At 41.1% G+C, this 14,694-nt stretch overlaps 1 protein-coding gene across 4 annotated transcripts in view; it reads left to right on the top strand.

The window, feature by feature from the left end:
* wizb (WIZ zinc finger b) overlaps positions 1-12,805 on the top strand; it is a 41,505-nt gene extending 28,700 nt beyond the window's left edge. For all 4 annotated transcript variants that reach the window (XM_061701063.1, XM_061701065.1, XM_061701064.1 and 1 more), the window contains 3 exons: positions 5,628-5,940; positions 9,419-9,584; positions 10,862-12,805. In XM_061701063.1, the coding sequence (XP_061557047.1) occupies positions 5,628-5,940; positions 9,419-9,584; positions 10,862-11,201 (819 nt within the window). In that variant the 3' untranslated portion in view covers positions 11,202-12,805. The remainder of the gene's footprint in view (positions 1-5,627; positions 5,941-9,418; positions 9,585-10,861) is intronic.
* Positions 12,806-14,694: the final 1,889 nt, after the last annotated feature.

Genomic DNA, 14,694 nt, shown 5'->3' with positions numbered 1-14,694 from the left:
TTTCTTTCCCACTTTTGTCCAGTTCATCCCAAACCAGCTCGGTGTGGTTAAAGTGTTGAGCCTGTGCCCTTTCGTATAATTCTAAAATGTACAGAATTTTTTAGGTTTGGTAACCTTACCTGTTTGTTTTTAACCACTGGCAGTTCACCACTAACCGGTATTTTAGTTTGTACGAATTCAAGCTACCCATTGGACTAACTACTTTACTTTCAAATTTAAAAAAAATTGAAAAATTAGGGTGTTCTAAAACTTTTGCAATAAAATCATTTTTATTCATTGTTTTGAAATGGGCGGCACGGTGGACGACTGGTTAGAGCGTCAGCCTCACAGTTCTGAGGACCCGGGTTCAATCCCCAGCCCCGCCTGTGTGGAGTTTGCATGTTCTCCCCGTGCCTGTGTGGGTTTTCTCCGGGCACTCCGGTTTCCTCCCACATCCCAAAAACATGCATTAATAAGAGACTCTAAATTGCCCGTAGGTGTGACTGTGAGTGCGAATGGTTGTTTGTTTGTATGTGCCCTGCGATTGGCTGGCAACCAGTTCAGGGTGTACCCCGCCTCCTGCCCGATGACAGCTGGGATAGGCTCCAGCACGCCCGTGACCCTAGTGAGGAGAAGCGGCTCAGAAAATGGATGGATGGATGTTTTGAAATGTTTTTTTTCTGTTACAAAAAAATCTTCGACAACAGTACCTTTCAGCAAAAAAAAAGAAAAAAGAAAATAATAATAAAGTGCACATGCCTAGTACCCTCAACCGGGCATTTTACGAAATGTTTTTCACCATTTATAGCAAAAATCTATTATCCTTGAATTTATTAATTGTTGTTATTCAAATGCGCCATGGAGCATTTGGTTAGCACATCTGCCTCACAATCTAGAGGTTCTGGGTTTAAATCTGAGTTTGGTTTCCTGTGTAGAGATTGAAAACATGTGTGTTAGGTTAACTGAAGACTTTAAAAGTCCTATATTTTAACAAACCAAGTTTTTCTAGTACTGTATTTGGGATATTATATGGGATCTATGGTGCCTAAGTAAACATGTGAAATACGAATTAAAATTGTCCACACATTCCTGAGTTACATACATTTTTCTGCTGATAGGCCTGAAATCAAGTCATTCAAATTTCTTGAGCTTATGTAGGGCACTAGCAAATATCTCCGCCCCCGAGCCAGCTCTTCAACATAACAAATACGTGTGCTCTCACAAGTGGATCTTCTACACGAAGGCAACCAATCAACCAAAGGGGGCAGTCTTAGCCAAATATGGACAAAGTGGATACAAAACTGGGCCAAACAAAAGTAGCTGTCAGAGGGGCCTTTTCTGGACACGGCAGGTCGTGTGACAAAACCAAGGTGTTTTTTTTTTACCCTAGAGAGGATAAGCGGTACAGAAAATGGATGGATGGATGGATGAATACTAAGTCCATGTTACAGACTCACTCTATGAAGATCTAAATAGCCAAAATATGGGACCTTTAAATTTCCCATTGGTGTGATTGGAAATGTTTGCTTGTCTATACATGGCGATTGAATGGCGACTAGTCCACGGTGTACGCTGCCTCTTGCTGAAAAGTCTGCCGGGATAGAGCCTAGCTCACTTGCAACCGTGAACTGGATAAGTAGTCGAAAATGAATACAGTGAATGCCTTTTATTTCATGGAGAGTCCTACTGAGAATGTTTCGGACTCCTCTTTGGATGCCAGTGTCTTATTAAGCAAATTAATGTTGCCTGGAGGAAGTCTTAGTGGATGTAGCTCTATTGCTCACAGGTGACCTAATGTTGTTTTTCATGAAATTGCAAATTAGTTGAAACTAAATCAACAGGGTAATGCACTTCATTTCGCCTCAATTGCTTGAAAGAAATTGAAAGAAACGTAATGAATGAATGAATCGATTTTTATGCCGATCCCTATTCAGAAGGTATCTGTAACACTGTTATATCAACTCCCTCCTTTTGATGTGGCATTGCAGCTGCTCTACTCCGAGCCCCTCCCGGATGACTAAGCTTCTCAATCTTTCTCTAAGAATGAGTCCAGACAAGCTACAGAGAAAATTCATTTCCAACGCTTCTTTCTGGGACATCCTTTTCAGGACAGACTTCATAGTTATATGCAAGGATAGGAGCCTGTAAATCAAGAGATTCGCCTTTTGGCTCAGCTTTTTGTTTACTATGACAGGCAGGTACACCCTCGGCATCTCTGCAGATGTCACGTTTTTTTTTTTTTAATGTTTCGCTCCTACCAACACAGAAGCAACATCCTGTGTGGACCAGTCACACAGCAGCATGTCTCGCCCCACCCCCCTACACAAGTGCCTTACCGCAGTATTGTGACTAGTACCCCGAAGAAAGATTGATGCAAAGTCGATGAAAAATTGCCCTGTAAACTGAGAACTGAACCAAACTGTGCTGCTTGTTAGAAATAGGCGTAAGAGTCATTCTCTTTTTTTTTTTAAGTTTTTTTTTTTTTTTTTTAGAGCAAGTAAGTACCACCTAAAAAAAATGCTTAGCTCTCCAGATACTACAATCACGGTTTTATTCCGAAGAAGTATATTTAAAGTATTGTAAGCCACTGTAACAGTATGCAAAGTTAGAACATTAACAGCCGGCACGGTGGAACTGGTTAGCACATCTGCCTCACAGTTCTGGGGACCGGGGTTCAAATCCCGGCCCCGCCTGTGTGGAGTTTGCATGTTCTCCCCGTGCCTGGGTGGTTTTTCGCCGGGCACTCCGGTTTCCTCCCACATCCCAAAAACATGCGTGGTAGGTTTATTGAAGACTCTAAATTGCCCATAGGTGTGAATGTGAGTGCGAATGGTTGTTTGTTTCTATGTGCCCTGCGATTGGCTGCCAACCGGTTCAGGGTGTACCCCGCCTCCCGCCCGAAGATAGCTGGGATAGGCTCCAGCAGCCCGCGACCCTAGTGAGGATGAGCGGTAAAAGAAAATTAATGAATGGATGAACATTAACACTGTGCTTAAATATAGCAATAAGAGGATAAAAAGGATTTTAAAAAAACTGTACTTAAATGATACTTTACGTTCAGTTGAAGGTCAATCTGATTTGTCCAACAGAGCAGTATTATCTGCAATTATGCCCAAAATTGTTAACGCCAAACAGTTCCCAACTGGGAACTGTTTGATTTTTTTTGCCCTGTTATCAATATGAACTTGGTGCACGCAGGACCTTCCCTCAAAAACATAACGATTAGGATTGTTCCAGGGCCTACATCTACTTTTTATTTCCTGAATAAGAGGTTCACAGTTGGTCAACTTCCTTTCCAGGTAGCATAATTATTTCCAGGCACAATGTGGCGGTGGGGTCCCCTCATAGTTAATAAAAACTGTCCAATCCCTCTTTTTTCAAAAACAAGACTGGATGCTAGTCAAAAGTCACTGATGTTGACATTCATATGACAAATAGAATTCCAGTGCCCTCTCCTTGTTTTCCACCATGCAGGGTTTGGTTCAATTCAGTAAGATACTTACTTTATTTACTAAATGTACTCATGCATTTTCATTTCCAAATATAACTAAAGAAATTTGCAGTTCTAATAATAAAACACCGCAACACCAAAATGTCGGGCAGGAACAACTGTAGTACGTGCTTTGAGTAGTCAAGGAATGTAATTAGAAGAACTGGAATGTAATTAGAAAAAAAAGTAAATGTGCATTCTCTGGAACAAAGTCTCTTGTCTATCAATACTGTAATAACCATTCCACATACCAAGAAGAAAAAAGAAGCGATGCAGGATATTCCCCATTGTTGGCCATTGTATATTTTGTTGTGCACATTTGCATATACATTTAAATTTGTTGACTGTTTACACTTTACTGAGCTGTTGATGTCACAGTATTCACTCAAGTGATTCAGCTACTATTGTTATTGTTATACAGGTACTGTGCAATGCTTACTGTGGAGAACTGAACTACAGTGACCCACAGTTATTGCAGGGGATAAGTTATGTCTAGACGCACCCACAATTTAAACTTAATAAAACACGCTTTTTAAAGAATTCCGTAGCTGTCATGGGTGTGTGTTCCGGTTTTTGTCTTCCCCTTGTTTCATACACACCTGCTCCTGAGAGCATCTTCACCACCTGTGCCTCGTTCACCCTAATTACACCTTGCATTTAACCTCGTGTCTCATTCGTTCTCGTCACCAGTTCGTTGCACCTTGTCGTCGTATTCCAGCATTCCTTGTTTCCACGTCACCGACTCACAGTAAGACTAGAGCCTGTTCCGATTATCGACCTTGCCTTTTTGCCTCACGTTTTTGGATACTGTTGCCTTTTTTGGATTGCCTGCCTCTGTACCCACCTCTGCCCGTATATTAAACTTCTCTTTTTGAAACTGTCCATTTGTTTTGGAGTCGTGCATTTTTGGGTCCTATCCTCTGTTTCGTTTATGACAGAAGCACTTGTTTTCACTCTACCTTACAAAGTAGCTAATTCAAATAAGAGTCAGAGTTTCAAAGCTTTGTCACTCCCAGTTAAAGTTTACTCTAAAACTGATGCATAAAAACAAAAGTGACTTAATCATTGCATATTTAAACGCCAAAATGTTCAACCAAACCATCTACAGGTAATTCGATCTAACAAGTCTGCTGTCTTAATGCTGACAAATATGCAAAACGCTATAGATGGGCTACTTGAAATTAGCATAGATGTTACAATTGTAAGCCTTTGAAGAACTGCAACTTTAACACACACGGTCTAGCAATGGTCACTGATGGTGTAGTGGTAGACTCGCCTGACTTTGGTGCGGGCAGCGTGGGTTCAGTTCTCACTCAGTGACGGTGTGAATTTGAGTGCGGATGATTGTCCGTGTCTATATGTGCCCTGCAACTGACTGGCGACCTGTTCAGGGTGTAGTCCGCCTTTCGCCCAAAGTCAGCTGGGATAGTCTCCAGCGCCCCACAACCCTAACCAGGATAAGTGGTGTTGAAATTGGATGGATGGGTGTAGCACCACATACAGTACCAACAGAGCATACAACAACACTCTGAGGCATATACCGGTATTTTCTCTGCTCTTTGAGAATGACTATTACGAGACCTGAGAGTTGGGGGATCTTTCTGCCTCTTCTTCTTGCTGTTAATTATGCCTCATCTCATCCAGTAGACATCCAGTCAAAGCAGAAAAAACATCCAGTCATCCAGTTGACATCCAGTCAAAGCACAACAACTCTAAATTCGGACTTGCCTTTATATTGTAAAAAACTCATATAAACAGTCGCTTAAAAAATCAGTGACATAGCAGATACTGTATAGTGGGGAGTCACTGATGGTGTAGTGGTACACTTGCCTGACTTTGGTGTGGGCAGCGTGGGTTCAGTTACCATTCAGTGACGGTGTGAATGTGAGTATGAATGGTTGTCCGTGTCTATATGTGCCCTGCGACTGACTGGCGACCAGTTCAGGGTGTAGTCCGCCGAAGTCCGCTGGGATAGGCTCCGGCGCCCCGCGACCCTAACCAGGATAAGCAGTGTTGAAAATGGATGGATGGATGTATAGTGGGTTTTCACTGTATACTGGATTGTTATTGGTTGTTTTTGTTTTTTCCCCCCAAAGTTGTTCAATGTATAACGTCCATAAACTGCTGATTAGATAACTTTCTTTCTCTCATCTTGCAGAAGAGCAGCTCACCTCTCCCTGCATCGACAGATTCAGATCATAGCTTCCCCTTCTCCTCACAAAAGGCCTCCTCTTCATCATCTTCATCCTTCTCCCAATGGTCTTCTGCTTTGGCGGTGAACCTGGTGCGCCCGCTGAGCCGTGATCTAAGCCAGCGCTCTGTCAAGGCTTCACAGGATGAAGCAGGTCCTAACCCTCGGGGCCCTCACATCAGGCCTAACAGCAGCAGTCCCAGCCCCTCGCAGCTTGTCAGTAGCCTCCCAGTTCAAGCACAGGTGGCTCGCAGTGAACTCAATGTTCGTCTACCAAGAGGTACAGGAAATTTTGCTTCATTTTGAGTGCGTGTTTGATAGCCTAGAATGTTGCCTAGCACAAAATATCCACCTTTGCCTTTTACACAAAACCCAGTGAAGGTGGGATTTTGCTGCAAGTCCATGCACTTTTACTGTATACAGCAAAACAGCATCCTTCACTCAGATAATTAGATTTGTGATAACATCAGAGCCAGCCTCTAGTGTGCCATAAAATAATTGTCAAGACAGAAACATTGCTTTGAACTCGGGATACACCCAAATTTCGGTGACCGAAAACGGCATTGTGCATTTTCAGCCGACTTGTCAGAGAAATGAAACTACTGAAAAAAGATGCTCGCGTGCTTGTGTCCACTATATTGTTTGTTTTTTTAAAAAGGCACATCCACATTAAACAGTACTTTCCGATGTTATGGTACTACAGGAGAAATGCTTGGTGCACAGTATTTCTCACTGCCCCAGCTACAGACGAGCTACAGCTGCCTATGGCTAGCTAACGTGGCGAAATACGATGCCGAGCCGAAGGAGGCAAAAGCTTGCTTCGCGTTCGCTGTCAACGCAGCATAAGTCACTTATCATCGCCTCCACGGCAGCAAATAAGCTACACTTGTGACAAGTGTCGTTATCACGAGGAGTAATTAAGAGGAGAAAGATGGAAAAGCCATGCTAATTGCTAAGCTACCGTCACATGTAGTCACAAAACACTGAAATAAAGTGACTGAGGGATTCAATACACTTGTCACATACTGTAGGTCTGGCTGGAACCGCGTTATAGTGGAGAGTAACCAACTTTGAACAGCAAAATAGGCAAATTAATAAGATTCTGTATTAAAAATAATACAGAACACAGTCCGGATCCAGAAATTAGTTCATATGTCACCTGAGTACAGGGCCCTATAAATTTAAAAGTACATTAGTATAATAAATATATACCGTACTATTGTCCATGCATAAACTATCCGATCCAATCGATCAGTCATGTTAATTGTTTGTTTGTAAAATAGAGTGGTGATCGAGTTTTGATTTTGACTTTTGAGATCTGATGAATCTGATTTAATAGACTTGCTTTCTTTAATACAGTTGAAAGCAGAATCGGTAAATGCTAATTAATCCAAAGACAGATATTTTTGATGATGCCACAATGAGATCTCATCCTCTTTGATTCAGGCTGCAACTGCTTTATAAGGTTGACGCAGTAAATACATATAAATAAGAAATAATGAAACCATAATTTATTAACAATTACAATTATAGATTAATGATTAAAAAATGCCAGAATTTACAGTGAAAAACAAGGAGCACAAAAAAAACATCCAACTAACAGGAAACGTCAATGGGAGCACAAGATAGCATGGAGCACAGCAAATGGCAAGAACAAAGGAACAAAAAGAACAATCTGGCATCTTCCTGATGTGGGTGCAGAGTTCAGAACTGTGAGCTGATTACCAATAGCTCTCAGGTCCGCACCTCCTTGCTCACGCCACCCAGATGAGTGCGCCACCTAAAGGAAACAAGAAAAAACACGGAGGAACCAACTGACGGAAAATACACAAACAGAACCCGACGACACAATTGTGGTATAATATTGAGCCCATATTTCCTACTCCTGGTGGTCATATTTAGTGACTGTGAGTTGTTAAAATTGACACAGGTGGTCTTAAGAAGTTTTAAACTAGGCATCTTTAAGTCTCCAGAGACCTTGCAGATTAATTGAGTGTTGTGAGTGAAACTTCACAGACACATCCCGCCATTCAAGCATTTACTTTTACATTCCCTCTGTGTGGCTCAGATACTGCTTCTGAGGACAGAATATTGTCGGCACAACATGCTCTCCCTATTCCATGTTTGTGTTGTTTATATAGAACAGGGACCAGGAAAAGGTGTTTAGCCAGCAGTGTAAACGTTTTTTTTTCTGTTTTTCTACACACCATTTCATGCAAGATTCTTTCACCGGCATTGTTAGATAAACCTACGCAATCTGATAAGATCTATTGCAAGAGTTTTGTTAAAAGAAGTGGCAGGTGTTTGCTACATTTTGGCCTTCTTATGTTTGTAAAAACAACAACAAAAACACTATCAAGGAATCTGTATTGCAGAGTAATAATAATATTATAATAAAACAATCCTAGTCCCGAAATATTAATCAAATGCTACTTCTAATGCCCCCTTAAGTGCTTTATCCAAACACTGGAATGAATGAACAATAGTTGTGTCAACTATGTTTGTCTGCATTATGAGTCATTGCTCTTTGACTTACGCAAAGGACATTAATAGATGGTAGATAAGATTACCAACACAGTACCAGTGTTTGCTTTAAAAGTTACTTGGGGTTAGCTGTGTGTTGTAGTTGTGGGGAAAAGGATATGAATACACCTTCACAATAAATCAAATGTATCTTTATGCTTGTCAAGGCTACAGGAAGTAAAGATACCAGATCTTTTACACTTTATATACAGTAGCCATTAACAGGGATATATATAAGAATTAATTTTAATGTCTGCTAAATTTCAGAATCAGAATCAATTTGACAGGATTACAGAAAAACATCTTGAATCATAAACTTGGTTAAAACAGTTGACTTTCTCCTTCAGTCTCAGAATCCCTTTGAAGCCACACCCACCTGCATGCACACTGCATCCCTCCTTAATATTGAAACATGGAAAACATAAATACTATAGTACTATTGTCATTCTGATGTTTGTTTTATTTGATATTTCATTTTTCTTATTGGTAAAAATTAGTTAAAGGCATTCAAGAAAATGCTGTTTGCATATTTACTTGTCAAAGGTAATGGCCATTATTATTTGCATATGATACACTTTGTATACTGCAAATGACCTGAAACTAATCCTCATTCATTCTTATTTATTCACATGCAATTGTACAATTATATTTGCAAAATTCATAAACTAAATTTCCACTGAAAATCAGGCTACTGTTGCCCACTCAATGCAAAATTATATATTTTTTCAACCCCATTCTGGGAAAGCAGCTCATAATGGTACGCAATTATTTTTTCCATTGGCATAAGTTGTAAAGGGAACCAAAATAATGTGCCACTTTTGTCACCTTTACCACTTTTTGCACCCGTCATTGGGGTACCATCTTGAGTAGTTTGGTAACATAACGGTGGAGCTAGATACACCTCAGGCCACTCTGTGTGACAATTGGAAGAAAACCTAACACGTTTTATTTTTGTTAAAGCTCTTCTTGTACAGTCACATACCAAAACGAAAGGTCACGAAATACTGGATGGCTCCCATCGTTATTACCTCTGCCAAGGCATATTCATTTGATGCCATCTTGTGAACCTGTAGTGATAGTCCATTGTCTACTGTACAACAATAACTAAATAAAATATGCAATAATTATTTAAAAGTACTCTTATGGTATCAGAAAGACAGCTGCAACTACAGTATGTCATAATGATATAATGGTTTTAAAAATAAGTGTTATTAATAAGTGTCCCCTCCTCAAAGGTTTTGAGCGTCGGCCCCTGAAGCACCCATCCAGCGTCGAGGGAACTGAGAGGGACAGTGGCCCCCCAAAGCCCCTACGCACAAGCACAGTCCCTGCTTTAGTGCCAAAGCCACCCGCCTACCCCCTGGTTAAGCTGGTGGGCAAGTTCTACACCCTGAAGTGCCGGTGAGTGACAAGTCCCAGTTGCAGAATCTTATCACCGAGGCTCTAACAGTCGTTATCTGTTGGGAATGAGAGTTATGGCATGCCTCCTGCTCTAAATAGGTACACAGTTGGCAGTTTCCCCCCCAATTTAAACAGGCTCTCGTGCAGTTACTCCGATAGTGTGGTTTGTTAGATCAAGTGCATATATGTGAACACAAAAAAAAGGTCTCTTGTCAAATTGTAAACAAATTGGTGAAGTTCATACTATCTATCCATTCAGTTTCTTTTTTTCCCCTTTCCTGTCCTCATTAGGGTCACGGGTGAGCTGGAGACTTTCCCAGCTGAATTAATGTGAGAGTCAGTGTACAGCCTGACATGGTCATCAGTCAATCACAGGGCACATACGACACAAATACCTTTCGCATTCACAACCATGGGCAAATTATAGTCTTCATTTATTCTAAAAGTAAACGCATGCAAGCCAGGAGAGAATACATTCAAACTCTACACAGGAGGCCTGAGCCGAGATGCAAGCCCACAACCACACGACTTTGGAGCAAATTTGCTAACGATGACTTCACCATGCTGCTGGTTCAGATCAGGTCAAGCAAAGTGTGAATGTTAAATTGACCAAAGACACAGACAGACCAGTGTTTATATTAAAGTGTAAGGGTTTGTAATTGCCTATAGATGCCATAAGATGGCGGCAAAAGACTGCTTTGCCCGAAAGAAGCGCCTCAGCTCATTTCAAAATGTTTCTTTGGTACAAAGCTACCACCAGATGGCCTAAGCACAAAAACAGCAAATAGGTGATTTTTTTTTTTTTTTTTTTTCAGTGAATAATGGAGAACAGGCTCCCCAAAAAATAAATCAGAAAATAGGCGAATTCGCAAATACTGAACCTCGAACATTCGGGGCTTCACTGTATTTACAAATGTCAAAACTACCTTGCAACATATCTCAATCTGTGTGTGCAGCAATGCTACTCCTGGTTATTTTTCGATTAAAATTTATTTTAGAAGCTGATTATGACATCATAACAAATGAAAAAACATTTTTATTCTCGTTTGGGTCACAAAGGCTATCCAATTGGTTTGTGAGTCTTGCTTCTTCCTGGTCCAATGTTAAAAGCATCAGTGTGAACGCTAGTGAACCAGCATTTGTGATGTAACATTTTTCTGCTTTGGTTCAGACCAGATAACCAAACCGTTAGTATGAACATGTCCCAAATGGAGCATCCTTAGTTTGTGTTGTAGGTGTTATTATCCCAGGTCACCTAAATCCTTTTGCTCTCTCAGATTCTGCGAGGTGGAGTTCCACGGTCCGCTCTCGGTGCAAGAGGACTGGATCAGGCACCTCCAGCAACACATTCTCAAGATGAACTACAGCATGCCTGTTGAATCCAAAGCAGCCTGTGCTGAAGTTGCGGCCGATAATCCGGCCCCAGTCCACCAGGGCTCCGCCGCCAGCACCTCCTCAACGACCTCCCTCGCCCCCACCATGACTTGCTCCCTCGCTGCCAACAGCCACTCACCTGAGCCTCCAGCAGAACTTGCTCCTTGTGTCACTGAGATAGTCAAGATCTCAGAGGAATTGCTCACCCCAGCTCCCATTCCCCTCCCTGCCCAGGTCGTGTAAGATCATCTCTCACTACCTTGTTCCCCTTCCCCTCTTCTTTTATTATTTTACTGCCTTTTCAGTTTCTTTTAGTCCATCTGTCTGTTTCCTTTGGAGGGAACACTCTCCTTCAACATTTGGTGAAGGCCAAAGAGCCCTCTGAGCCACGAGCACCTTTTGAAGCAGCTTTTTAGACTGTTACAAAGTCTTGTTACCATGGGAACGAAACTCTCCTGGCTTAAGGGCGATTTGCAGCCAAGGTTGTACGGCGAGATGAACTACTGTTATGCCTTGTTTATATCGAATGTCCAGGTGTTGACGTGGACCATTGCTGTACCCCAGAACCCATTTATCGGGTGGCTTAAGAGTTTAATGCACCTCTTATCACGCTCCGGCTCTCTTATTCTTATACACTTTGTGCCACCTGGATGGTCAGAACCATTTCTACCAGCACACTCTCACAGAGAGCGTGCTGGCAGCACTGGTCTCACTCAAAGATCCTGACTGAAACTAGAGAGAGATTTCTTAATCCAGTGAGTCTTGCAATGGAGACTTTAAACACACCTTAACACTTAGTGTTAAAACAGACATGGCACTTTTGACATTGACACTGAGCACTTATGAAAATAATTTGATCGGGTGAAATTGTGAATAATGTATCTTTGTTTAAAGGAGCAAGAAGTGGAAGCACACCCAAAAAGGGAAATCAACTCAATATAATACGGACCCCAAAATATAGATTTTGCTTGAATGTAGCATAAAGCACTTGTCCATACCTTTGTTTTATATACACAAATTTATTACTCAAAAATATGTCCCATGTTATACCACTGATATTCCACTGCTGCTGTGCAGATCTTTTTCATTATGCCCCTATAGATTTGGGGGCCTTATAAAAAACTATCCATTACATATTGGTTACACATTTTTAAAGTTAACCCTTCATTCACAGTGTTAGCGTCTTCTTATTGCCTTTTTTAATATAACCCAAATAATTATTTATTTATTATGCGCCTGAATGTGGCAAACTAGCTCATTGTAAAAGCTTAAGTAGAATTTTAGATTGTTTGGTAAACTGTACACATTTACACGAGTGCAGTGTGTTTGTGTGTGTGTGTGTGTGTGTGTGTGTGTGTGCGTGCGCGTGCGCGCGTGTGCGCGTGCTTGTGTGTGTATTCATACACTGACCAGCCACAATGTTAGGTACAGTACACCTGCACAATCTACTGAGATCCAAGACAAAAAGACAAAAGCCTTATTGTAGCCTAATTGTAATAATGCTCTATTTTGAATGACACACTATAATTTGTATTAATGTGGTTGTAGATTGAAGTGTTGTCAAACTACATTTGCTGATGAGCTGTGTCTAATATTTTGAATCTCATTTACTGTAGCTAACCAAGATAGCCCGAATATTAGGGACAGCTCTCAGTATGATGCAGTACAGTTGTTAATAACAGCAAACTACGGTGGCAATGATGTGTGTGTGTGTGTGTACACACATATATATATATATATATATATATATATATATATATATATATATATATATATATATACACACACACACACATATATGCGGTACGGAAGATGAATGAATGAATGAATATATATATAAACACACACAGTGGGGTCAAAACGTATTTAGTCAGCCACCAATTGTGCAAGTTCTCCCACTGAAAAAGATGAGAGAGGCCTGTAAATTTCATCACAGGTATCCGTCACCAATGAGAGACAACATTTAAAGAAAAAAAATCCAGAAAATCACACTGTCTGATTTTTAAAGAATTTATGAGCAAATTATGGTAGAAAATAAGTATTTGGTCACCGACAAACAAGCAAGATTTCTGGCTCTCACAGACCTGTAACTTCTTCTTTAAGAGACTCCGCTGTCCTTCACTCATTACCTGTATTAATGGCACCTGTTTTAACTCGTTATCAGTATAAAAGACACCTGTCAACAACCTTAAACAGTCAGACTCCAAACTCCACTATGGCCAAGACCAAAGAGCTGTCAAAGGACACCAGAAACAAAATTGTAGACCTGCACCAGGCTGGGAAAAGTGAATCTGCAATAGATAAGCAGCTTGGTGTGAAGAAATCAACTGTGGGAGCAATTATTAGAAAATGGAAGAGATACAAGACCACTGATAATCTCCCTCGATCTGGGGCTCCACGCAAGGTCTCAACCCGTGGGGTCATAATGATCACAAGAACGGTGAGCAAAAATCCCAGAACCACACGGGGGGACCTAGTAAATGACCTCCAGAGACCTGGGACCAAAGTAACAAAGGCTACCATCAGTAACACAGTATGCCGCCAGGGACTCAAATCCTGCAGTGCCAGACGTGTCCCCCTGCTTAAGCCAGTACTTGTCCAGGGCCGTCTGAAGTTTGTTAGAGACCATTTGGATGATCCAGAAGAGGATTGGGAGAATGTCATATGGTCAGATGAAACCAAAATACAACTTTTTGATAACAACTCAACTTGTCGTGTTTGGTGGAGAAATAATGCTGAGTTGCATCCAAAGAACACCATACCTTCTGTGAAGCATGGAGGTGGAAACATCGTGCTATGGGGCTGTTTTTCTGCAAAGAGACCAGGATGACTGATCCGTGTAAAGGAAAGAATGAATGGGGCCATGTATCGTGAGATTTTGAGTGAAAACGTCCTTCCATCAGCAAGGGCATTGAAGATGAAACATGGCTCGGTCTTTCAGCAAGACAATGATCCCAAACACACCGCCCGGGTAATGAAGGAGTGCCTTCGTAAGAAGCATTTCAAGGTCCTGGAGTGGCCTAGCCAGTCGCCAGATCTCAACCCCATAGAAAATCTTTGGAGGGAGTTGAAAGTCAGTGTTGCCCAGCGACAGCCCCAAAACATCACTGCTCTAGAGGAAGGAGACCTGCGTGGAGGAATGGGCCAAAATACCAGCAACAGTGTGTGAAAACCTTGTGAGGACTTACAGAAAGCATTTGACCTCTGTCATTGCCAACAAAGGGTATATAGCAAAGTATTGAGATGAACTTTTGTTATTGACCAAATACTTTTCAACCGTAATTTGCTAATAAATTCTCTAAAAAATCAGACAATGTGATTTTCTGGATTTTCTTTCTCATTTTGTCTCTCATAGGTGAGGTATACCTATGAGGACTATTACAGGCCTTTCTCATCTTTTTCAGTGGGAGAACTTGCACATTTGGTGGCTGACTAAATACGGTTTTGCCCCACTATGTGTGTGTGTGTGTGTGTGTATATATATATATATATATATATATATATATATATATATATATATAGTTGACCTAATACCATTCAGATGGTGTCAATCTAAAGTGTTTTTTTTTTTAAGTCAGCATATTTGATACACCTCTTTTATTGGCTCTCTTTAGATCGTGCGGCTGGTTACAATGCTGTGGCCAGTTGGTGAACATTACAAATTTGCTTTTGTTTTTAATGAAAAAAAGACTGAAGTAAAAACTGCTTGATCGGACATCTTTGTGACTTATGTGGC

Source organism: Phycodurus eques, chromosome 16 (assembly GCF_024500275.1).
Source record: "Phycodurus eques isolate BA_2022a chromosome 16, UOR_Pequ_1.1, whole genome shotgun sequence".
Classification (NCBI taxonomy): Eukaryota; Metazoa; Chordata; class Actinopteri; order Syngnathiformes; family Syngnathidae; genus Phycodurus; species Phycodurus eques.
This window is presented reverse-complemented; position numbering and strand designations above follow the sequence as displayed.